General features: G+C 43.6%; 1 protein-coding gene across 4 annotated transcripts in view; it reads left to right on the forward strand.

Moving 5' to 3' along the window:
- The window catches only part of LOC147033580 (E3 ubiquitin/ISG15 ligase TRIM25-like), an 81,433-nt gene that overhangs the window by 47,462 nt on the left and 7,705 nt on the right, over positions 1 to 26,266 (forward strand). For 3 of the 4 annotated variants that reach the window (XM_085856693.1, XM_085856675.1, XM_085856683.1), the window contains exons 5-7: positions 426 to 448; positions 1,490 to 1,617; positions 15,855 to 15,914. In XM_085856693.1, the coding sequence (XP_085712819.1) occupies positions 426 to 448; positions 1,490 to 1,617; positions 15,855 to 15,914 (211 nt within the window). Of the gene's footprint in view, positions 1 to 425; positions 449 to 1,489; positions 1,618 to 15,854; positions 15,932 to 26,266 lie in introns of all 4 variants that reach the window. The other variant, XM_085856702.1, reaches the window with a different exon arrangement.

The raw sequence follows: 26,266 nt of genomic DNA on the forward strand, positions 1-26,266 counted from the left end.
TGTACATTTGATTTATTGTTTAATTGCAAAGTTCCGATAAATTTATTGTGCATGAACCTGTTTCCATGTACGTTGCTTTGTGAGATGTTGTTCCTGGAAAAGTCCCACTTGTATCGGTGCTTGAGATGTTATGCTTGTAGCTGGTTCCACACTTTTATCTCTCGTCATGGTGAACACTTTATAAACCACAACGGCACATACAATGGTTCATGCGCAATGATCTCTACCATGTTCTGACTTGATCTGTTTCCAACACCTGTAAATTATGGTTAAGGGGATAATTCTGTTGTGTTAAAGGGGCAATGTTGAATGCTCTTCATAAAATGTCCAAATTAAACACATCTTACATTAATTGAATTAATAAAATAAAACTTGCATCTATTCAGGAATCTTGTATTAATCGGTTTTTTTGTGTGTGTTTTCAGGGGTTCAAGGATCTGGTGAAGAGGTACGTCTGCAATGTTTATCACATTTGTCTGGCATATCATGATGGGTTGTTTTTGGTCCTTCTCCGATTTAAAAAATAGGACCACGGGGCCTGAAGCTAACTTGGATCAGGAGCAACAGTCACTCAAACCCTCTTAGACCATGATCTTATTTTATATTATTATTATTATTATTATTATTATTATTATTATTATTGTCAATGCTGTGAACAAACTTTGGTACATGATGGGTGATGAAGGTTGTGGTCAAGTTTCATCAAAAATGTGTGTGTTGTTTCTAACACATATTTTGACGTAGAACACCTAGAAGAAAGCAAACACCGATTTGGGGGGGGGGGGTTAATACACCCCCCCCTTACACACACACTCTCGAAAACCCCTTAATGAGCACAGATTTTGACAGTCAATATACCTTCTTCGGGCATCAGATGTGAAGCTTGTGGCCATCTTTCATCAAAATTGTGTGTTTGATTCAAGCAATAATGACAAGTGTTAACAAACTCACTGTCTCACCTCCGGACACTGCTCGATCCCATAAGCTCACCGGACTTGTCAAAGTGAGCTAAAAATGAAATGATATTTTAATTCCTCGTCTCGAGGAAGGGAAAACTGTGGATGAAACAACAACAGAGCTAAAAAGGAGAGGGAAGAAAACACAATAACCTCCAAAAGAAGATGTGGGCTTGGGGAGGATTAATGAGGGTAGAAAAGATCAGGAGAGATGAGGGATGACCAGCAGTAGTTGTGAAGAGTCATCCTGAAGCCCTGGAGAGAAAATGAGATTGAACAAACTGAGGAAGTTGGTTCCATAGGTGAGAGAAAAAAGGAGCAAATGAGTGGAGGCTCGCAATGAGCCTGGATTTTGGGAATTTCACCTGAAGTTTCACCAGAAGTTGCACCACCAGATTTAGGAAGATTCACTACCAGTCATTTTTACAAAACGTATATTTGATATGAAAATAAATCTTTCACAAACTTTTTCTTCCCCCAATAACTTCCTGCCCTACCTAAAGTATTGTTGTTTTTTTCCTTTTTATTCCAAGGATTGAGGTTGGGTTGCACTTTCAATCCATGAAGGTGAAACCATCCAAACTGTTGGACTTCTCTCAGGAGGAGAAGGATCTGGACTCGCTCACCAACAATAACAAGAAGTTTGTGGATAGGATAACAAGTGAGTAACACAAAGATGAATGTTTCAGAGAATAACTAATAAGGAAAGATAAAATATGAGAAAAACAGGAAAGTAAATTAAAGGTGGAAATGGCAATGCTTTATTTCTCTGCACGCGTGAAGCGAAAAGTGTGATTAAGCAATTGGTTCATTTCTGTCTGTCCGTCTGACAAACGTCAGTTTATGAACGAGGAACCGCTGAATTTCAATTGAATGTTATATTTTGAAAATGAAGCAGAACATGAATCCTGAAGTTTAACAGTACTTTGGCTCCAAATTTGTCCCAATCGCGCATGTACAGAGACGATTGAGATTTTTTTTTTTTTTACTCTGCCTGTCTGGCAGTCAAACAAACTTGAAAATGATTCCAACCAGGAAATGCACTGTTTTTATGAATGTCATAAAAGACACAAACAACAGGCACGAAGAACTAATGTAACATAAGGGGGTGTATAAAGAACTAAAATGTGATGCAAATGGGGACTAAATATATTCCGTTACCAAAACATTATCACAAATATTTTACGTGTCTCTTTGGTGGTGTATTGGTGCAGTGTGAGGTTAATGCTTGTACGAGTACAGTATGTCAAATTCGATGGAGTGTATTGGTTATATATATATATATATATATATATATATATATATATATATATATATATATATATATAAATATATATATATATATATATATATATATATATATATATATATATATATATATATATATGACTGTCATGTTTGTGGAGATGAGATGTTTACTCTTAAAGTTGATTTGTGTAAAAAGGAAAGAGATCAGATTGTTAATATTAGTCTTTAATTTGTATAGAAAGATTACTGGTGTACGAGAGATTTCCGGTTTCATCCAGATTTGGCATCCTCCAGCAAATATGAGCGGTTTGGTAAAGGATGGACCTCCATGAATGTTTTCTCTCCCAGAACTTATAAATGGGAAAGAGAAGAGAACGATGATAGGCAGTTCCAAGAGTGTTTGTATGCCTTGTTGGGTTTTGTGGATTTACTTTTTTTGTGTCCAGAGTCGAGCCTCGTGAAGAAGGTAAAGCACGGAGTGGTTTCTAAACCAAGCACAGAGCCAAAAGAAAAAGTAATTGGGAGATGAACAGGGGGTTAATGGAGGGTGAGGGTGGGTGAATATGGGGGAAGGGGGGGTGGCAAATATATTGTTGCGGCTGTGGCTCCTCGGGTGCTCGGGTCCTCGGGTGTAAATAATTATCTCCACGAACAAATGGCAGTATGCGTCTCCTCCATAACTCCAAAACCATAAAACCTCGCAGCCTGACACTGCATTCATACCAAGGGAACTTCAAGGAAGTGCAGGAGTGAAAATTGGGTGTTTGGGTTAATTATATTTAAAAAAATTTTTTTCACAAAAAAAAAATCGCAAGGTGATTCATATCACAGGGTTTGGAGCAAGACGATTCTGCAGCTCAGCTCTGGCTAGCCGGATGTCCAGTGAGGCCACTTCCGGTCATGGCGGCTGGGCCGTGCGGTGGCCGGGGTCCAACCAGAGCACCTGATTCGAGTGATGACACATCACTTCGGACTGGCGCCCCGCCCTGCACCGCAGGGTCTATAAAGGACAGGTCGTGAGGCCGTCTGCGTTCCTACTCATCGTTCCTGCTCGGAATGACGGGGCTTGAACTCAGGACCCAAGCCGCCACCCTAACCACTGAGCCAACATCAGGCTAGAATTATATTGGGATAACTCTGCTCTGTGTCTGCTTTTGTAAGTTGCTTGTTTTATTGTCGCACCTCACATTTCTTGCTATCTCTACTTACACACATCAATAAACTACATTCACTGTGCCATATATTTTTCCTCGCCTGCCTGTAATATATCCTTTGTAGAAATGTTCCCAGCTCGTTTTTGTCTTTTCTTTAATTGATCCAGCATGGTCCGTATCCTAGCCTAGCCGGGACTTTATTCCCAACGATCCGTTCTTCTAGATGGTACGTCCTTGGCAGTGTCGCTCGGCTGCATTTGATCCGATAAAGTGATCCGGTTCGGACAAGGCGTACCGAAGGGGTGTCCCCCGGCAATTTGATCACGTGATTATTTTTAGGTAACTGGATAAACTGTAGAAGGAGGACCCCAAGTCACGTGGTTGAGTTGTTGGCGTTCACGATCGGTTAGCGACCCGCTGCGTCACGGAGTTATCCGTGTGTGACGGATTACGATTTTGGGGAGTCTGGTGGGAACCCATTATAGCTTTCCTCCCTAGTGGTCTTCTCACCCAGCCCCCTGGCCTGCAATAATATATTTATATCTTCCAGTCTTGTGCTTCATATACTCCTCAAATTCCTTTTTACTACATAATACAGAACAATTGTCTCTCCAAAAATTATTTATATCTATTGAATTTAACTTAAATAAAATAAAAGTATTGGCATTATTTCTTATCGAGCGGCGATGGAGTTGAAAGTATGTTTGCCAAAGATAAATACAATTACAAGAAGAATGTCTCCCTCTTTTGTAGTAACTATCCATAACCGTTTGTTTTCTCTCAATAACATAATCGTATGGAGTATCGGGGAATTCAAGAGGTTCAATACCTGGTGTATCGTTTGGATTAAACATATTTATATAGTATGTTTTCACTTAACATATAACTCATACTTTAATGAGTGCTTTCATAATCATCATCTATAAAACTACTTTCATAACTATCATTTGAACACAAACTCTCAGTATCATAACTGTCTTCTGTTCCAACAAAGATGCTCTCATCACTGTCATCATCTTCAAAATCTTTGGCTGTATAATGACTCATTAAGGAAAAAATCTTGATAATTTCATGAAACACTATCTATATCTATATATATATATATATATATATATATATATATATATATATATATATATATATATATATATATATATATATATATATATATATATTTGTGCTAACAGAATCAGCTATTGTGTTTTTTAACAGTAAAGGTTATTTTAAAATGAGTTTTCACAACGATTGAATGAAAAACTATTTCTCCTTATATATTAACATTATTCAATTCCGCTATCTCAATTTCATTAAGATACCTTCATATGAATTTCCTTCAGGATTACTCACCCAATATTCTACATTTTTGAGATTATTAATATAAAAACAAATTCCATCTTAATTATTCCTAAAGGCCCAGTCACACCTTGACGTTTTAGCCAGCAATGGCAACGTATTAAAATGTATCTAAAACGCTGGCTTACGTTGAACTTTTGATGGTTTTTTTTAAAGATTCGGACGTATTCATAACGAGTTGGTCGTATGCATAACATATTAGTAACAGACACAGAACGTTTTGTTGTGTTTTAGCTAACTTGTACCAACGAATGCTTAGCCTGTTGTCGGCCTTCCCAACCTATGCTCAACGATAGTCTAACTTATGCATAGCGCGCTGCACGCATCGCCGACGATGACGTGACGTAGCTTATTAAAAGGCTGCCGCACAACGATTCAAATCATAACTGCTGCAGAAATGGAAGTGTCAACATCGCAGTCACACCTTGGCGATCTTGCCAGCGTATGCCGACCTTTGAAAAATTCATCTAAAACGCTGGCGCACGTTGAATATGGTATGGGTAAGTTTGGTATGCGTGAATAAAACGCTAAAGTACGCTATCCTACGTCGTATTAAGTGAGTACGTCTTGTAATTATAAACGTGTTAAACATGTTACGACGTACTTGCTGTATGACACACGTTCCGCATGTGATGGGAATAAGTTGTACGCATGATATGCGAACGTTGGCACACGTCGACAAAAGTTACTTGTAAGGTGCTCATAAGTCGAAACGCTTAAGGTAATGGTTAGCGTCAGTGTTCCAGACTCCCTGTTTTTTTTTGTTTTTTTTTTTCCTTCAGTATCACGGTGATGTCGACACTTCGATTTCTAGTGTGGTTATGATTTAAATCGTTGAGCGGCAGCCTTTTAATTATATTATAACCGCACAAGAAATCGAAGTGTCGACATCACAGTCATACCGAAGAAGAAGAAGAAGAAGAAGAAGAAGAAGAAGAAGAAGAAAACCCCAGGGAGTCTGGAATACTGAGGCTAACCATTACCTTGATGTGTTTCGACTTATGAGTACCTTACAAGTAACGTGTGTCTACGTGTGTCAACGATCGCGTAACGTGCCGACAACACGTTACTCATAGGTTAGAAATAAGTTTCGGGTACGCTAAACATTACCTCGACGTATTTCGACTTATGAGTAACTTACAAGTAACGTGTGTCGACGTGTGTCAACAATCGCGTAACGTGGCTACAACTTATGGCCAGCGTTATGCGGAACGTGTGAGTCATATGCTGGCATAAGTCTTAAAATTTCAAGCATGGAAAATTTGAGGACAACCGAAAAGTACAACATTTACAGCCAGCGTATTACGACGTATGGCAGGGTTTTTCAGCGTGCTCTCAATGTTATCAAAACTTACCCATAACGTATTCGACATGTACCAGCGTTTTAGATAAATTTTCCAAAAATCGGCATAAGCTGGCTAAAACGGCAAGGTGTGACTGGGTCTTAAGAGTTGTATCTTCTCTTTCCAATACTTCAGTCATAAGAGTTTTTCATCCTCTCATTTGAATTTGTTTCATTTCCTTCTCCAGTTTTTGATAAATTGCAAGAAAGAGAGGAGAAACATTTTGTGAGGATTGTTTGTAAAGAAGGAGAATAATGAAATGATGTTTTTATAGAAAACAAAGAAGCATTCCCACAAAAGGAGTTAAAATTATTATTCATTATCATTCTTATCCAATAATTATTATAATTGTCTTTCAATTTTACATCTCATTTTTTTTTCAATATCTCCTTTAGCTTCTGTAGTGATGGAATGAAATTCATATTTTGTTTGTTCATGAGTTTTAACCATATTTATTCAGTAATAACTCCTTTCCGGGCAGGAGATTGTCTCTGGACAGCCTGGCTCCGGATATGTCCGGGCGGTGTTTATCTCTGGACAGCTTGACTTCGGCTGTTTTTTTCCTCTTTTTCTCACCCCCCCCTCCGCCCCCCTTGAGTATTCCCATCACAAAGCGACGGGTGGTATTTGCTAGTCTTACTAGAATGACAGTTATTTCTAAAGTAGCTGTTTTGTTCAGCATTTCGTATAACATCATATGAATAGATGTATTGCATATGTAATTAATAGATGGTCTTCCCTTCCATGATGTTTCTAATCCCCTACAGACCATTGTGTTACATGCTTCTTTCCCGAATCGGTCTTGCATCTCATTTTTCCTTCTAATGGGAGAACCAGCTCAAACTGGTTGAAATCTGACACCAGAACACGAAGTGGAATCGAAAAGGGAATCAAGATCGTTACACACCCCGAAAACTCAGAACCAATCAAGTGCGAGTGTAACAAATACCCACCTCCCGATAATATCACTAATTGGAAGGAAAGCATGAAGTGGACCCAGCGTGTCGGCCAATAGCGGGAATGCAACAACTATACGCCCTTGAGCCGGGCGTCAATGAGGTACTGGCTTTGTATGCAAGTATTCAGATCAAGAGCAACAACAGGTAGAGAGTCCTGCGCTAAAGGACGGAAGATAAAAGCCCGGTCATCAGGCGCTCTCGGCATCTCTCGCAGGTGGTGGTCTTTCAGTGGTGTCTTCCTGTGGTGGTGCTCGTCGTCTCCTGATGGCTTTTGCTGTCTCACTCGTGGCGGCTTTTGGTGTCGGTGCGTGGTTTGTGGATCTGGCGACTCTGTGTGGATTGCAATGCTGACAGTGGCAAGAGAAGGTCCATTGTGCTACACAATTGTTGTGCAGACGAGTTGGCACGGTTGAGGGAGGCGAGCAGTGGAGCAGTCATTACATCTCAGTGCCATGGGGGAATGTTGGGGTGAACCTCGCGGCTGCCGGTGTTTGGTACCACCCCAGAGCGTCAGCAAATAAAGAACAGAGCGCAAGGGTACCATTCACCGAGGGCATGGGAAACGTGCCAAGCCCTCAAAGAGCCACAAACTTTCAGCTTGTGCAACCTCCAAGAGGGATGTGTCAGCCTTCCCAGAGCCTGTCGCACCAGGTGGGGGAGTGGGTGTTTTGTCTTACTCCCAATTGTATCTCTACCTCTATCTCTGTCGGATGAATGTGGGCCCTTCTTAGATCGCTCAGTTGACTGTATGTACCCGAACATTGCGTGGATCGTAAATGTCACATAGTGGGTAATGGGGAATTGTTGCTGCTTGCCTTCTACATACGTATGTGCCTTTCTTGTTATATACTTGTGAAACTCATCCTGACTCATCCTGATTTGGTCTTCTGACTCATCCTGCTTACATCATGACAGTGGCATATGGTGGCAAAGCGGGAATCTGCTTGAACTAGCAATTGGCAGGTAGAGAAGACAGTGGTCACTTGACTTTGTGATGTCGACCAAAGATATGATGTGTTATGATTGTCTCCCGGCACGGTACTCCCTCATACCAAGTATCTCAATCTGTATGGTAACGCGGTTACAGATGCGGGATCAGGCAGGAGGTTCCTGAGATGAGGGACTGCTGTGGTTGCTTTGCGATTCATCGTGTTGAGACTCGAGTTATCTTGACTGACCGAGTCAACAACAATATTAAAGACTGAAACACCAATCTCTATAAAAATATTGTCAAAATTCCCATGTCACATTTATAAAGGATGACCAAACTCCTCATCATCAAGAAAGACTTTTCATGATGGAAAGGAATAGTTTAGCTCAGACATAAAGGTCAAACAATTTTGAGCTTTTTTGGTCCGAATCGGGCGTCAGCGTGACTGGGGTCTACTGTATATTTTGGGCAGTCAGTCTGCCCGTCCATCCCTCCGTCCATCCTGAGCCTCCACTCAAAAAACGACTGGACTCGTTTCTTTCATATTCGGTGCGTGTAAGCAATTGCATCTGGGCATAAGGCATGTCAAATGATTTTGCAATCAGAGCCAAAACTGCTAGGGCATGATTTTGTTTCCGAATTTTGTGATAAATTATGTGAGAGAACAGTGCAGGATTCTATACTTATGGAAAGCATTATTTAATTGTATTCACTTTACCATTTCCACAACTAACATAAAAGTTACAATTTTTTAATTTATTTAATTACATTTTACCATCTGCACAAGCAACGCACAATATTAAATTATTTATAAATTTTTTTTACACTTTACCATCACTGCTAATGGCAATACCACACCTTGAATTATTTTATTTATGTACGTTACTATTTCCACGACCTACATACTCTATATATTTGTTTATTTATTTAGTGACTTAAATTTAAAAATCTAGAAATCCTATTTTTAAGATGCAGTTGGGGCTGTGTCGTCGATGAGAAATTGTATTTTTGTTATCACACTATACATTGATTTTTGGTGAAACACACTTACCGTATGAAGTACATCCACTGATTATATCGTGATGAATTGTGTGGAAACTTCTCTGAGTTGCTCCGACGCCAACCACATTGATTCTCTCTATTTGTAATGATGAAAACATCTTGATCAACAATAATTATGGTAACCTGTGCAAAACAACTCCAACTCGGTGTGTTATTTCAAATGTAGTTATACCAGAGTAATGTGAGATCAGCAGAAGGAGTAACAGGTGAAAAATATATTGTTAAAGGAAATTGTTTTTTGATACAATTTGTTTCCCAGTTATCTTAACATGAGCAGGGGTACCCGGTGTTGCTCAGTTCTGTCCTTATCTTGTTGGCATTTTGAAGAATTTTTTTAGCGATTCTGCTTCAGGGTCTCTGCCAACTTTCTAAAAGACAAGTTTTCTGGTAGTTTTCGTCGCATTTATACTGTCATTTTGTAATCTCTGTGCGTACTGTGTGTTTCTAGTTTGGTCTTGTTTAAAAACTTGTGCTAATTGTTGAGTTTTTGACGTCTTTTCATATCTGGTTTCCTTGAGGCTGACCCTTCTCCTCGTGTGTGTACGATCGTGTTTATTGTATTTTCTCCTTTTTACCATCAGTTTTTATTTTCTCCACTTTTCCCTCCACCAGCCTGGTGGTGGCTTAGTGGTTATAGTGGCTGGCTTGGGATCCTAGTGTCCTGAGTTCGATCCCCATTGGCCACTGAATTAACACCAGGGGATTGACTCAGCCTGTCATCCTTCCGAGGTCGACGAAATGAGTACCAGTTTACTGGTCCCGGTGTATGCCCTGGTTAGAATAGGTGTACCATATCCCTGTGTGTCGTAAGAGGCGACCAGGGTTGGCGTCAGGAAGGGCATCCGGCCATAAAACATTGCCTCAAGAAAAAGCCAAACCCCTGCTCAGCAGGGAAAAATGGCTGTAAAAACGGCTGTTCCACTTTTCCCTCCACCCTCCTTCTCTCCCTCTCAACTACACCCTCCATTTCATGTCTTAAAATATGAAAAAAACAACAACAAAAATTACCTTTTAACTCACGTTGTATCCCACGTGACCATGTGACTTTCTGTAATGACTTCTTCCTCCTTCTTCTTCCAATATACCACGTCTACTTTTGCCAACCCACATTCACCATACTACTTCATGATTTTTTTTCTTCAACTTTTCCTTTACCTAATCTTCCCTAATGTTAAAAAAAACAATTCTTTATTCTTTTAACCTCTCACGTAACACCTCCTGTACCCAAGTTTCTCTACCCCCTATTCTTCTTCGTGTAACTTTCATCGAACGACCTACCAGCTTCCTTCTGTGTTTGCCAATCCAAATTCACCAAACACCTTCACGATTTTTCTTCAACCTTTCCTTCTTTTTTTTTTTCCAACCTTTCCGTCTTACGTAATCTTCATCAAAAATAATAATAATGATAAAAACAGTCTCTTAAAATGTTACAACTTCCTCTTTCAAATGTGTGGTTCTCGGTATTGTATCACAATTCACGACTCTTTTTCTTCTTCAAAAGGCTGTTTTCAGTTCGACCTTTCCTTCATCCCTTGTCTAAAAAGTCCAATTGTTGTTTCTTTTCTCCATTCTCTTAATGCACCTTTATTGCATCCTTCACATAATGTATCACATCTCTGACTTAAAAAAAATTTAAATCCCAGTTTGCAATGCATGCTCCTGTTCCATCAATCATCCTTTTTTTTTCCAACTTCAGTGCCAATTCACCCCACCTCCTTAAATCAACCTCCTCCTCACCCCTAAACCGTTATCCCCTCTCCTTACCCCTCCCATCTTGCCCCTCATCCTACCTCCACTCTTGGCAACTCTTCACTGTCTTCTGCTTCAGTATCATCTCCTGCTCTGTTGTCCCAAAGTGTGTGGTGTTCTAACATCTGTGGGTTCCATTCTAACCTAACAGATATCAAACTTTCTCAATCAGTACACTCATCACCACAAGCATACTCCTTCCTACCTCTCAGCACACCTCCCCTTCTTCCCAACTTCTCAAATCTTGTACCTCCCCCTGTCCACTCCCTTCTTCACCATACCTCTACCAAGTCTCATTCTACTCCTGTCTCCACCTCTTCCATCACCCTCCTGCACATTGGCCATGCCTGCTCTCATCGTCTCCCCTCCCTTTCAAAGCTTCCCTCTGAATGCTCCCTCGCAAAGCAACCTTCACACTCTTCCCCTCCAAGCTTCCCTCTCACCTTTCTCAAAAACTTCCCCCTCAACCTTCTCACTCAACTCTGCCGTCACACCCTTGTCCTCTCTCACCCTTCTCCCCTCTCACCCTTCTCCCCTCTCACCATTCTCCCTCCAATCTCCCCAAGTTTTCCCCCCCTCACATCCACAAAGGTGCCTCCCTCCCCCTCCCTCTCTCTGTTCTACCTCATCAGTCCACCTCCTCCAATCTTCAACTGCCCTCTGCCTCCTCTCATTACTTCCCAATATACCGCAACCCATCACCACCGAGCCTTTTCTCATCCTCATTCGGCACTCTCCTCAAGCTCTTCTGCAATCCCCCACACTCTTTCAATAACTCTCCTTACCTCCCGCCCCCCTCCTTCCTCATCCTACCCTGCCCCTCCCTCCCCTGCACCCAAAACCTCCTCCCCTCCGTCTTCCTTAACAGTGTGGACCTCAAACATCTGGGGCCTTCACCCAAAGCTGCCAGATCCTTCCATTCAGGTTGCCACTGACAAACCAGACATAATCTGCGAAACAGAAATGTTCCTCCTTCAAGGCCCTCTGACTCCCCTTGTAACTCTCCCTGGTTACTCCCTCCTCCAGGATGACAGACCTGAGCCTCGTCCTGGCGGCGGAGTTGCTCTCTTCATGAAAGACTCTATTCCTCACTCTCCATGCACTGCCTTCACTCCCCCACACCCCCGGGAATACCTCTGGCTACGGCTTCCTCTCTACTTCCACCTCATGTTTATTTGTGTTTTGTACCGTCCACCTTGCAGTGATGACTCCATTTACATCTCGCTCTCTGAAAACATGGACCAACTTCTATCTTCTCATCCTAACTCTCTCTTCCTCATATGTGGTGACTTCAACTGTCATCATGCCAGTTGGCAGGGTGTGGGTACCTCTCTCACCTGCCACGGCACTTCAGCAAAAGACGTCTGTGACTCATTGGGACTGACACAATCTGTCAACTTCCCAACCCGGATCTCAACCAACAGAACTCCATCTCTTCTGGATCTGATTTTGACCAATTTCGCTGAAAATATCTGCTGTTCTTCCTCCGTTCCAATCGGTTCTTCTGACCACGTACTTGTCAAAGTAGACATCTCTTTGGCTGTAATTAGAGAATCACCTCAGTGCCGTCGAGTCTGGCATTTCACTCAGGCCGACTAGCAGGGACTTCAAGCAGCCATAAAACTTCTAGATTGGTCTCCCATCTCTACTTTCTCCGACATCAACTTGTCCTGTAGTGGGGAAACTTCGCTAAATATAGCATAACAATTGTGCATTTTGTGAGGAAAGCACCAAATTTGGCACACTAGTAGCCTATCATATTCTGAACAGATTTGGATATTGGGCCATCTCAAATTCAGCTGCTGATGGCTGTGCCAGCCATTTTCCACTGCCATCAAAAAATTTGAGATGGCCCAATATCCAAACTGTTCATAATATGATAGGCTACTAGTGTGCCAAATTTGGTGCTTTCCTCACAAAATGCACAATTGTTATGCTAAGTTGCCCCACTACTGGAAATTCTTTCAAAGAAACTTGCTCTCTCTCATGCACAGATTTATCCCATCTTGTCTTCAGTTGTCATACCCTTCCTCCCGCTCATGGTACACTAAAGCTTGTGGTGAGGCAGTTGTCCTGAAACAACTTGCCTTCACCTCATGGAAGGCTAATCCAACTGAAGGCCATCTCAGTTCCTTCCATAAAGCTCAGAACAAGTGTGTATCTACCCTCAGGAGAGCCAGAAAACATCTTTGTCAGCTCAAGTCTGAACTTGCAAACCTCTCTCCCTCCTCCAAATCCTGGTGGTGTCTAATCAAATCTGTTTCTGGTGTATGCTCCCCCTCTATCCCCTCCCTTACCACAAATGGCCGAACAGCTGACACGACACGTGTAAAGGCTGAATGCCTAAACTCCGTTTTTGCTTCTCAATCTTATGTCCCAAACCTATCGCTTTCTGTTCCTACCTTACCCAGTAGCACCCAGCTGTTCCTGAATTCTGTCTTTTTCTCCTGACAAGGTGGAGAGCTTGCTGTCAAACTTCGATCAAACTGGTCCAGACGGCATCAGCCCACGTGTCCTAAAAACCTGCTCTGCTGATCTTGCTCACCCTCTCTCTCTTCTATTCACCCTCTCAGCTTCATGTCATCTGCTATCTGCTTCAAAATCAGCAAACATTACCCCTCTGCATAAAAAAGGTGCAAAAACAGATCCCTGCAGTTACAGACCAATCAGCCTTCTCCCAATCATCAGCAAGCTATGGAATCCATCATTGCTTCAGACGTTAAATCCTTCCTCTTCTCCAATGGCTTGATTTCCTGTTATCAATTTGGATTCAGACTAGGTCACTCTACCCTGGATATGCTTCTTCTGCTCTTCCAACAATGGATGGAGATCCTCAATGCCAGACATGATATCAGAGCCATCTCCCTGGACATATTGCGTGCCTTCGATACGGTCTGGCACCCTACCCAGCTCAGCAAACTCTCCTCTTATGGTATCCAAGGAAATCTCCACTCGTGGCTCTCAGACTTCCTCTCCTGTCGCAGCTAACATGTTGCCCTTAATGGAGTTCTTTCATCCCCTCTTCCTTTCCAGGCTGCAGTTCCTCAAGGCATTGTTCTGGACCCTGTTATTTTTCTGGTTTTAATCAATGATCTAGCCGACTCTGAAAATCCTCTTAATCTCTTTGCTGATGATTCTACCCTCTGCCTTAACATCTGTCATCCCTCAGATCGGCAAGCAGCAGCTTCTTCGCTCTCTGCAGATCTGGATAAAATCACAAGCTGGTCCAACACGTGGAACATGTCTTTCAACCCTGACAAATCTCACACTCTCACAATGTCTTTCCGAAAGGACCATCTAGAACGCCCCCATCTACTTTCTCAGCAATCCCCTTGAAGAAGTCCTTTCATTCAAGCTTCTGGGCCTCACTATCTGCCATGATCTTTCCTGGGAAAGCCACATTTCCAAGCTGGCCTCCAAAGCCAGTTGCTGACTGGGCATCCTCCGTCGTGCAAAGTCCTTCCTTGGCACACCTGAGCCCCTGACCACATACAAAGCTTTCGTCTGCAGCCTGATGGAGTACTGCTCTTCCCTCTGGGATGGTGGTCCTGCCTCTCACCTTTCTTGGCTTCACACTATGGAAAACAAGGCATTTAGGATCATTGTTATCTCCCGTGATGAGGCTAAGTCTTTAGGTCTCTCACTCTCACTGCAGGCAGGTCAGTGCAGTGGTCGTTGTCTTCTACCATCTCCTCTGTGGCCTATTCCCGCTCTGTCTGAGATACATCTCCCCCCCCCCACCCCATATTTCCACAGGGCACTCAAGGTCCGCCAGCAACCTCCTTCTGGTAAAACTACCAAAATCAAGAATCACTGCTCACCTTCACTCTTTCATTCCTATTTTTCACCACCTTTAGAACAAACTCTCATATTTTCTTCAATCCCACTCTTCCCTCCAGGTCTTCAAAACAGCTGTTCAGAACCATCTCTTATCTTCTCCCATCCAAAACCACGATCTTTTCTACCAATGCTGATCCACCCCAAACCCATCTCCCTCAAATTCCCTGCTTTCCTTCCTGAAAGTCCCTGTAGTGTCCATGTTTTTACCCTGTGTACCCCACCCCATCCCTCTCCTTCCACAGATCTCCTCATGTCTCTGTTCCCCACTGATTTTTTTTCTTCCCTCTCCTGCCCCTCTTGTCTCCTGCTCGCCTTGTTGTATGTTTCTGTGTGTTCTGTGTGTTTCATATGAGCCTCGACAGTGTACACAAAAAAAAAGATAATTTTGTCAGGGCTTAAAATACTTCCCTATACCCACTAAGGAATGGGGTCAGTGATCATTTAATATTACCTTTCACGTCGCCACAAAATACAAAGCCTTAGGGATGACAAAGCGATTTAACAACAACAACAAAAAAATCCAAGAAAATCGAACTTTTTGAAAAACAAAAACTTTTTCTTGTCCAAGTCACTCCCTGGTATTCACTGATGAACCTCTTAAAGTTTGCCAAATATCCATTTAGCCATCTGAGAAGAATGGCGAAAGACACAGATACAGCCAAATGGCTACAGATGCAAAAGCGATCAACAGATTATTTTAACCAAGGATAATATAAATTCCCTATGAGACATTTACTTGTACAATGAATCATTTTGGTTCAATTCAACAGTTTGTGCTTTTTCCTTGATTCAAGATTGGCACAAACATGAGTTCTTCCTCATCCCGGTTCCAGCTCAGGTTCTGGGCTGAATGGTGGAGATAATTTAGTCGAGATGGCCTGTAGTACAGTACAGTACAGTACATTGTGGTACAGTATTTGTGGAACGGAACTGTATCATACAATGGTACATTAGTGTGGTGCAGCACCTGTCATGCAGTGTGATATGGTACAGTGTAGTACAGTGAGTATACTACAGCATAGTATGATAAAATGCTGCACGGTACAGTGGAGAACAGTGCAGGGTCTTGTCAGTTGTATTGTGCATCAGAGAAGCTCCAATTAAACGGATATTCCACACGTGTTTTTCTGCTGTTTTTATTCCGCACGTGTTGTTTTATCATCCTGTACAAAGCAGGAAGTAATTATTGTAAAACGAAAAATCAAGATACTGTAATTACACAGCTTGTAATGTTTATTCATATTTGCTGATTTCCACAGAAGAGCCGGTGAGGCATCCAGAAATGGACGAGTTTGAGTTGAGCTCCTGCAGAAGTCTTTGTAAGTGAAGAGAAACGGTAGGAGGGTGAGGGGAATTTTGAGAGAATGGAATATTACAAGGAAGCTTGACTAATGGAATCCTGATGTGCTTCGTCCCTCTGTGTATCTCTTCTCATTATACTCCATTTCATTCCTTTCATTTTCCTTCCATCATACTTCTCTCTTTACCTCCGCCACAGAAGGTGGACGGAGGTTGTGTTTTCACCCCTGTTTGTCTGTCTGTCTGTCTGTCTGTCTGTCTGTCTGTCTGGTTTGTTTGTTACTTGTGAAATGGAGGAGTCACGAGTGTATTGGTTGGTCTGGTCTGTTATTAACCTCCGCCATCTTCGAAGATGGATGGTGGTTACTGTTTTCACCCCTTTCTGTTTGTTTGTTTGTTTGTTTGTTTGTGAACAGTATTACGGAAAATCTCCTCGACGAATTTTGACGAAACTTAGTGGGGGGGTTAGGTATGGTCCAAGGATCATGCCATTAAATTTTGGACTTGGTCCCCCCTCCCCCCCCCCAAAAAAAAATTGTTAGAGAATTTTTTTTTTGCATTTCTACATGTTTTAAGTTATTTCCAACCCCCCCCCAAATTTATTTTACCCCCCCTCCAAAAAAAAAGAATTTTTTTGCATTTCTACATGTTTTAAGTGATTTCCAACCCCCCCCAAAAAATTGTTTTCCCCCCAAAAAAATTTAGAGAATTTTTTTTTTTACATTTCCACGTTTTAAGTTATTTCAAACTCCCCCCCCAAAAAAAATTGTTACCCCCCCAAAAATAGAGAAATTTTTTTTTTGCATTTCTACATATTTTAAGTGATTTCCAACCCCCCCAAAAAAATTGTTTGAGAAAAATTTTTTTTGCATTTTTACATGTTTTAAGTGATTTCCAACCCCCAAAGAAATTTACTCCCCCCCCCCCCCCAAAAAAAGGGAAATTTTTTTGCATTTCTACATATTTTAAGTGATTTGCAACCCCCCCAAAAAAATTGTTACCCCCCAAAAAGAATTTTTTTCTTTTGCATTTCTACATGTTTTAAGTGATTTCCAACCCCCCCAAAAAATATTGTTAGAGAAAAATGTTTTTTTTTGCATTTCTACATATTTTAAGTGATTTCCAACCCCCCAAAAAAATTGTTACCCCCCCCCAAAAAAAGATTTTTTTTTATTGCATTTCTACATGTTTAAGTGATTTCCAACCCCCCAAAAATATTGTTAGAGAAATTTTTTTTTTTTTTTTGCATTTCTACATATTTTAAGTGATTTCCAACACCCCCCCTAAAAAAAGTTTGAGAAAAAATTTTTTTTTTTGCATTTTTACATGTTTTAAGTGATTTCCAACCCCCCCCCCCCAAAAAAAAGAAAACATTTTTTTTTTGCATTTCTACATGTTTTAAGTGATTTCCAACCCCCCTCAAAAAAATTGTTGGAGAAAAATAAATATTTGCAACTTTTTTTTCAACAAAATTTAGATTTTTTTTTTTTTTTTTCATTTTTACATGTTTTAAGTGATTTCCAACCCCCCCCCCCCAAAAAAAAAAATGGAGAAAAGAACTATAACTCTGTCAGCACTGTTGACATATTTAATGAATAAGGTTCACTTGAGTGACCCAGCAGTATTGGCGGCGGAGGTTTTGCACTCTCCCGAGTACTCCCCCTCTAGTTCTATCTTTGTTTGTTTGTATGTCAATCACCCACAAGTCATATTTTTACTCCGATCTTTACGAAATGTCACCACCTCGTGGAGGAAGTGAGAAGCTGGAAGCCTTTTGTTTTTGAGGTCAAAGGTAAAGATCACAAATCGTCAATTTTCAACTGAATCACTTGATAGCCATGTATACACTGTATATAAAACTGAAGAACATGGGTGGATGGTGACCCTCGTTGAGGTGAAGTCTTGGTCGACCGCCGTGAGTATGTCTATTAATTACGTACTGTTTGAACGTGAGATGGACCGTGAGTACGTCTATTCATTATGGACTATTGGAACGTACATTTTAGATGTGTGTACCTTTAGAGCCCTTGCACCTTTTGGACCCCTGATACCTTTTCGACACGTTTGGATCATTTTAAGCCTGTTTATACCCTTTTGACCTTTTAAGACCCTTTAGACCCTTTAGGTTTAGATCCTGTTACACATCCACGTCGAAGCACCGGAGCGAGTGCACCAGTTACCTGGAGGATGTCACGGCAGAAAATATTGAAGCACCCTAATGTGTGCTGTTTGTTGTTTTCCTGGTGAAACCAACATACGAAAAGAGACAGAAGGATATTTTATAAGGGAGATTTATTAATCCTTACTGTCTACCTTTAAAACACGAGTGCTGATTAAACGTAACCCAGAATGATTTTTCAAAAAAATCCCAAAGTAAGAGAGTACAAATGTCACAGATTTCATTGCAGCTTTGAATTGACTCACGACTTCCGAGGTGGAAACTTATCTTCGGTAACCAGTTTGTAAAATATACTTCAGCAGGTTACAAATGGGTGAAAGGTCAGTTATGAACACATTCTAAAGGATCTTGTCCAGTGGGTGCGCACAGGATGAATATTGTTGTGGGCCGGGTATCGGCTGCAAGCACAACCGCTAGTTGGAGCAGCAGAGTCGACTCCACCGAACACCCGGAATTCAGATCGTTACTCTCGGATAACTCTGAAGGTAAGGGTCCCTTACAGGACCATGAATCGTCAGTAATTCAGCCATGTGGGACAGGGTTATTTGCCAATCTTCAAAATACCTAGAGGCCCACGTGGCGAGCTACCGAGGAATCCACACCCTCAACGAAGCTCGAACTGTACGAGCCGTAACCGTGCTCGACCCGTGCGTAACCCGAGCAGATGGTTACCAAGGTCCTATCGGTCCAAATGCACAACTACTGCAGCAACGGCCTTTTTATTCTCCCAACACGCACCGTGCTAAGCCAATGAAGGAAAGGACAGAAACGAGCTGAAACATTCAACAATATGAATATTTATTTACAATAGGGGGGAAAGGAACACAGAAGAGCAGAGTTAAACCAACTAAGCAATGCAATCATGTACAGCAAAAAGCACTTAACAATTCCTACTTATAGACGGGCCCACACACAGACGCACACCCTAGAGAAACTGACCCAAATGGTCTTTATTCGGCTCTCCAGCAGCAGAGAATAGTTCGGCTGGGAGTCAGGATGGCTGGCTACCTGGCCGCGAGCGCGCGGCTGGATGTCCATCCCTTCCCGGAGCACCAGTCGGCAAAGAATGGACCAGGACAGCCGAACCCAGAGGAGGCGAGACGAGGTGATCTCCCGTGATGAGATGGTCGACCTCTTGTCGTTGTGCGCCAGACGAGATGCCTCGGATGCGTGCGGTGCAGTCAAACTGCCGACCAGACCGAAACGCGCTCGAGCAGACCGGGCCGCAATTATTCCTCCTTTCTTTTCTTTCCTCGTCCTCAGGCGTGGTCCGCTCATCCGTGGCCTGCTCTCATTGGGCGGACCCCGCCTTCTTGCAAAGGACCGCCCTGGCTCTGATCTGCTCGTCGCCCATTGCCCGCAAAATGACGCATTCCCTTATTTGGCGCCAGGCCAGAACGAAACGCTTTGTGAGCGCGCGAAGAGCTCGGACAATGCTGCGAGCAGTGTTGTTGTTGGCGTTGTTGATGTAAAAATCCTCGCTATAAAATAATCCGTAGCGCACACATGTAATTCCCATTAGACAGAAGGGGATGGATTCTAACTGTACACATACTTATCGATATAACTAACCTTGGGACCTGAATGTTGAGTGCACATGGTTTCCAGATTCGTAACAATATGACCGGCCAGTTGCATTGCAAAAAGTCCTCAGAGGGTGAGCCTTGTATAACCGAAGTATGCAGAGGGACCCGAATCCACAGATTAAGCCGTTTGACATTGAATTCTGGAATGCATGTTGTTAAGGACAATGCGTACTGGTAAGAGGTGAGAAGAGAGGAATGTAGGAGCAATTTTAGTCACAGGAAACTATAATTCAATACAAGCTGTTGCTTAAATAAAACAAAAGATACTCTTCTGCACAGGAGGAAGGCTTCGGCTCTCAATGATGTTGCGAGCCAAAGACTTAAGACTACATAGAATATTGAGTGTATACATACAGTTTTTACCAAGGTATCAGATGGAACTTTGTGGACTCCAAATTCGCTACATAGAGGAGTTTTGGTTTGTTTTGGAATTTGTTTACAGCCCCGGGAAGGAGTGTTGGGGGCTGGGGGGGGGGGTGCATAGGAGAGAGTCATGTTTTGCCCTGTAGTGGGGCAACTTAGCTAAATATAGCATAACAATTGTGCATTTTGTGAGGAAAGCACCAAATTTGGCACACTCATAGCCTATCATATTATGAACAGATTTGGATATTGGGCCATCTCAAAATTTTTGATGGCAGTGGAAAATGGCTGCCACAGCCATCAGCGGCTGAAATTGAGATGGCGCAATATCCAAATCTGTTCATAATATGATAGGCTACTAGTGTGCCAAATTTGGTGCTTTCCTCACAAAATGCACAATTGTTATGCTAAGTTGCCCCACTACTGCTGATTAAGATGGTCACCGGATAGATAAAGTTTTACAAGGTTGTTTACGACCAAATTAAAGAAATGTGTGTTTTGCTCTTTACGAGCTTTCTCAGCATGCATATTGATTGAATTATAATTTATCAAAAGCACTAAACTAAGTTAATTTTGCATTTTTATGTATTCAATTAATAATTCAGTTTTCACAGAAAGGAACAGGCAGGCTGCCATCGCAATGCAGACAGCGAGGAGATGCCTGCTTTGAAGTCGTCTTTGAGACGACATCAGAGCAGCAGAATCGACGAGTAGACTGACAGCATGATAGAGATATTGCGCAGTGTGATGAATGAGAGTGTGAGACATTTGAAAACCATACAGTTTGTTCTCTCATAGGGGGAACTATTTGTGAGGTAGAGGATAGTGGAGAGATGCTGGGATGGGGGGTGGGAGATGGGAGGGGTAAGGAGAGGGTATAACAGGGAAGAAGTTAGGAGGAACTAGATTTAGGAGGTGTGATTAATTTGCACTGAAGTTGCAAAAAATAGAACGATTAATAATGGAAGATCCCTGTCCAGGCTGAAGTTCCTCAAGGCAGCGTTTTGGGCCGTGTTCTTTATCTAGTTTTCATCAATGATCTCTCCGACTCTGTAAAATTCTCTTTAGCTCTTTGCTGATGACTCCACCCTCTGCCGTACCATCAGTCATCCCTCAGATCAGCAAACAGCAGCTTCTTCACTCTCTGCAGATCTGGGTAAAATCACAAACTGGTCCAACACGTGGAACATGTCTTTTAATCCAGACAAATCTCACTCTCACTGTGTCTCTCCGAACGGACCGTTTGGAGCCCCCCCCCCCTATATACTTTCTCAACAATCCTCTGGAAGAAGTCCTTTCTTTCTAGCTTCTGGGTCTTACTATCTGCCATGATCTTTCCTTGGAAAGCCACATTTCCAACCTGGCCTCCAAAGCCAGTCGCTGACTGGGCATCCTCTGTCGTGCAAAGTCCTTCCATGGCACACCTGAGCAACTGACCACATACAAAGCTTTCCTCCACAGCCTGATGGAGTAATGCTCTCCCTTCTGGGCTGGTGTTTCTGCCTCCCACCTTTCTCAGCTTCACGCTGTGGAGACCAAGGCATTTCGGATCATTGGCATCTCCCACGATGATGCTGAGTCTTTGGCCTTCTCACTCTCTCACCACAGGCAGGTCGGTGGTCTTTCTGTCTTCTACCGTCTCCTCTCCAGTGTCGCCCCCACTGCTCTGTTTGCGATTTGTCCCCACCATATTTCCACAGGACGCTCAAGGTCTGCCAACAACCCCCTTCTGGTAAAACTACCAAAATCACAAATCACTGCTCACCTTCACTCTTTCATTCCTCTTTTTTTCCCCCGCCTTTGGAATAAACTCCCTCACTCTGTTCAATCCCATTCTTCCCTCCAGGCCTTCAAAACAGCTGTTCACCACCACCTCTTATCATCCCCCATCCAAATTTTCAATCTTTTCTACCCTTAATCTACCCCAAACCCACCTCCTTCAAATTCCCTGCTTTCCTTCCTGAAAGTCCCTGTAATGTCCATCTTGTGTACCCCATATTCCCTGCTCAATCCCTCTCCCTTCCACAGATCTCCCAATGTCTCTGTTCCCCACTGTTTTGTCCTTCCCACTCCCGCCACTCTTGTCTCATGTCCCCCTCGCTGTGCGTTGTGTGTTAACTCTCATACGAGCCTCGACAGGGTATACCAAAAAAAAAAAGGGATGAACAAGTATTGCAAAATGGGTTTTTTCTCATTTGAAGATCAGAGATTTGTTTAAATTCTTTGGAAAATGGATGCGGTGCAGGATAATTGAAAGTGGCGAAAGGAAGCGTTGTAACACCTGGAATTTTTAGACACAACATGAAAGAAATGTCGAATTGAACACAAGATTTTGAAGAAGAAGAACCAAGCGAAGGGATAGCTTTTTGAACGTCGGTATTGCAGCACTCTCTGAGGTTTGGAGACTGGATAATGGCAAGATCATGGCGGGTGGTTGCACCTCCTATTGGTCTGGTCGCTCTGTTGGTTACCATATCAAAGGAGTTGCTGTAGCTGTGTCGAATAATCTGACTCCAATGATAGTTGAGGTAACACCGGTCAACGATCGTAGTGTTCCGAATTTGGAAGCCTTTTGCACACAGACAGTCAGCAGTCCCATAGTTCAGTTAACTCTTTAAGTATATGTGGAAAGTTAGAATCCGTCCCCTATGTCTAATGGGTTAATTTCATGTGTGCGCTGCGGGTTTCTTTTATAGTCAGGTTTTTTACATCTTTAAATCTACCAACGCCAACAAAACCCTCACTTCACTCCTCGTCGCACTCTGCGGGCGAACAAGCGCTTCACCCGCCCAACCTTCACTTCAACACCACGGCGCCATAACGCACGTGTTTCTGACTACGGACGTGGACGGCACCCCCTCGCCTCGGAGCTCTGACTCCACCCCATCAAAGAAGAATGTCTCCCCTGTCGACACTGGGGAAGACAACAGGGCCTCTCTCGGGGGAGGAGCACCGAGACGCCAACACACCCCTCCTCCAATCGCAGCTGGCCACCACGACACCCGAAAACGCCCCGTCCAATCCGGAGGCGAGTTACCCGAGAGCGGATCACACCACCCCGCACGGGGGAGGGATAAGAAGGATCGCGAGCTGTATCCGGGGGGGGGGGGTTCCTTGGCTCCTTGACTCCTTGCAAATCGTTCCTTGCTAATGGTCTGCTGGGCTCTGCTGGTCGTCAGTCATCGTTCGTGGCTGTCCGGGTCGTTCGTAGGATCCTGGCTGAGCTCGTTGGATTCTGGTTCGTGGGTTCGAGTCCCACCATGGTGGGTTGTGTTGGAGCGCTCGAGCTGGGGATCCCCGTTCCCTTCCACGGACTCCAAACTCCACAAGTGCGGGTCGGTAAAACCGTACGAGGCGGCCAGGTACCCAACCAAACTCTAACCCCAGCTTGCCTATCCTCCGCGGCTGGAGGGTCCGAATAAAGGCCAGTTTGCGCCATTTCTTTTTGGGTGTGGGTGTGTCTGTCTGTCTGTGGCCAGTCTTATAAGTAGAACCGCATAAGTGCCTTGCTCATTGTACATTGCATTTTAGTCGGTTTAACCCTGCTCTGTGTCTCCCTCCCTGATTATTATTTGTAAAATAAACCCTCTTGTTAAATGTACCAGCTCGTTTTCTGTGCTTTCTATCATTGGCCTAGCATGGTTCAGGTTTGAGTTAGAGTGAGGCCGATTGTGCCGTAAATTGTTATTTGGGCCGGCGCGGCTTTGGTAATTCCCACTCGGTTACGCCGGATCTGAGTCGGTAACAGCGACTCGGTTCGGACAAAGCCGGCCAAGGGTGTGGTTTCCCCGGTAGTTTAAATCGCGTAGTGACTTAGGTATTTTGGCTAAAGACGAATAACCCTACGCTACGCGGTTGAAATATTGGCATCCACGGTCCATTAAGCGACCCGTCGACTTCGCAGTTATCCGGGGTGACGACCTTCAATTCCGTGTGTTCGGTGGGAGACAGCCCAACTGCTCCATCTTGCGGTCGTTCCTCGCCCCCGAACCCGGCAACTACAACGGTATTATGAGACTAATGATTCGTCACTCCTTGGGTGTTGTTTCCCTGGTCTCTGTTTATGCTCCGACTGAGGCGAGTGATCTCACCATGAAGGAAGCATTCTATGCCACACTAGAGTCTGTGGTTGATCAGTGCCCCAGATGAGATACACTTCTTGTCTTGGGGGATTTCAATGCATCGACTGGAACTGATAAAGGGATGGTTATGAGACATGTGTTGGTCATGGGTCTGGAACTGTGAACCAGAATAGCACTAAGTTCCTTCACCTTGCAAGAAGTCATCGACTTAGGGTGGCCGGTTCATGGTTTCAGCACCCACAGGCTCATCGTTGGGCTTGGTATTCCAACGCTGGTGGTGTGGCAAAGGAGATTGGCCATGTGCTCGGTGATGGTCGCTGGAAGATGATCCAGAACGACAGTGTCTCCTTCAGTGCTCAGTTACTAAATCCCGACCACAGGCTTGTAGCAACTCTGAAGTTGCAGCTTAAATCTTGGAGAATGGTACCATCCCAGCATAAGCTGGATGTTGGCAAGTTCAAGGATGAGAGGGTAGCTGAGGAGTTTGCGAACAAGCTGAGTGGGGATTTGGGATGGGGGGGGGGGGTCTGGGTGCCTTTGGGAATCCTGACGAGTTGTGGAGTGCCTTCAAGACCACCATCCTTGATGTTGCTGGTGGATGTCTTGGAGCTCACCGGAGGGTGAAGAGAATTTTGTCTCAAGGAACACTGGATACCATTGGCCAGAGTCGCAGGGCCACGCTTAATGGCAGAGCTGAGCTGAGCTGTTCAGGCAGTTGAGGCGTAAAGCTGTTCATGTGCTGAGGGTGGACAAGGAGGCCTGTGTGTGAGGAATCTGAGGGGAGGGGGTTGAGCATCACCTGTGGTCAAGTGATTATCGTCCTGCTTACAGGGGAATTTGTGCATTGCGTTCCTCCAAGCCCGACCCTTGGTGTACTGCTGTTAGAGCGGAGAGTGGTGGGCTATTGACAGAGAAGTTCGAAGTGAAGGCCCGCTGGGCCGCTTACATTTAGCGGCTGTACCAGGCAGATTCACTACCTGTTGAGTTGAATGTCAGGGGTGTTACTATCCCTATTGCTGACCCTCAAATCAACTGTGGTCCACCTTCGTTTGTGGAAACACAGGCTGCGGTGAACCGGTTGAAATGGGGTGAAGCTCTTGAGATCTGTGGCATCCATGCTGAACTTCTCAAGGCTGGTGGAAATGCTCCACTCATGTCGTTGTGTGCAGTTCCGTGCTCTGCCTGGAACACGGGCATCATCCCAACTGACTGGCAGAGGGGCTTTGTGCCTCTGTAGAAAGGGAAGGGTGATCGCCAGTCCTGTAACAACTACCAAGGAGTGATGCAGCTCTCAGCGCTGGGCAAGATCTTTGCTCCGCTAATTCTTGAGCGGTTTGCCACCATCTGCTTGAGCACCAGTGCCCAGAGCAGTCAGGCTTTACACCAACGAGGTCAACGATTGACCGTATCCTTGCTCTTCGGGTCCTCACCGAACACAGACTAGAGTCTCGGCAGGGGCTGCTTGCAGCTGTAGTGGAAAATAACTCAATTTCCACTCAGGTTACAAAGGAGAATCTTTATTTCCATATATATGGAGGAAGAACACCGAATAGCATTCAATGAACTTCACTAACAAGGATCGCAAAGCAATCCCTCTTTTACTAGAGCATGGATGGGTGGAGGGAATAGGTGGGAGAAACACAGGATAGAAGAGAAGCAATTGCCGCAGCTTGAACTTATTTTTAACACAATAGATATTGAATTTTAAAAATCTGAGTGTGGCTATGTCCCATATTTGCAGGAGAGGGTTCCCATTGAAACAGGATAGGAGGAGAACATATCAGGTAGTCAGGGAAGTGAGGCCTGGAGCTGACCTAAGCTCAACCAATCATAATCGAGCACAAACAACTCTCAAGGTTGCAAAAGGAGTAACAAAGTTGAGTTCAGGCAGCTCCTGAAAGAACAAGGGGAATCTGCCATTCTGTTATCACTCTGGCATGTTTCCCAGACTTAGTAAAGAAACATTCTCAGCCTTGCTAACATAAACAGCTTTCCGTGCAGGCTGGCTGCACACACGAGCCACAAGACATGTTCATTTGAATTACAAACTAAAATGAATTTATGTTATATCAGGTAACAAATGATGTTTTATTGCTATTGTCGCGGGGTGGCTGGCTCAGATTAATCCCCCAACCCAAATTGTGGTGACGGGCGGTTAACAC

This window comes from Eptatretus burgeri, chromosome 2 (assembly GCF_056783735.1).
Source record: "Eptatretus burgeri isolate ZD-2024b chromosome 2, Ebu_testis_v1, whole genome shotgun sequence".
Lineage (NCBI taxonomy): Eukaryota > Metazoa > Chordata > Myxini > Myxiniformes > Myxinidae > Eptatretus > Eptatretus burgeri.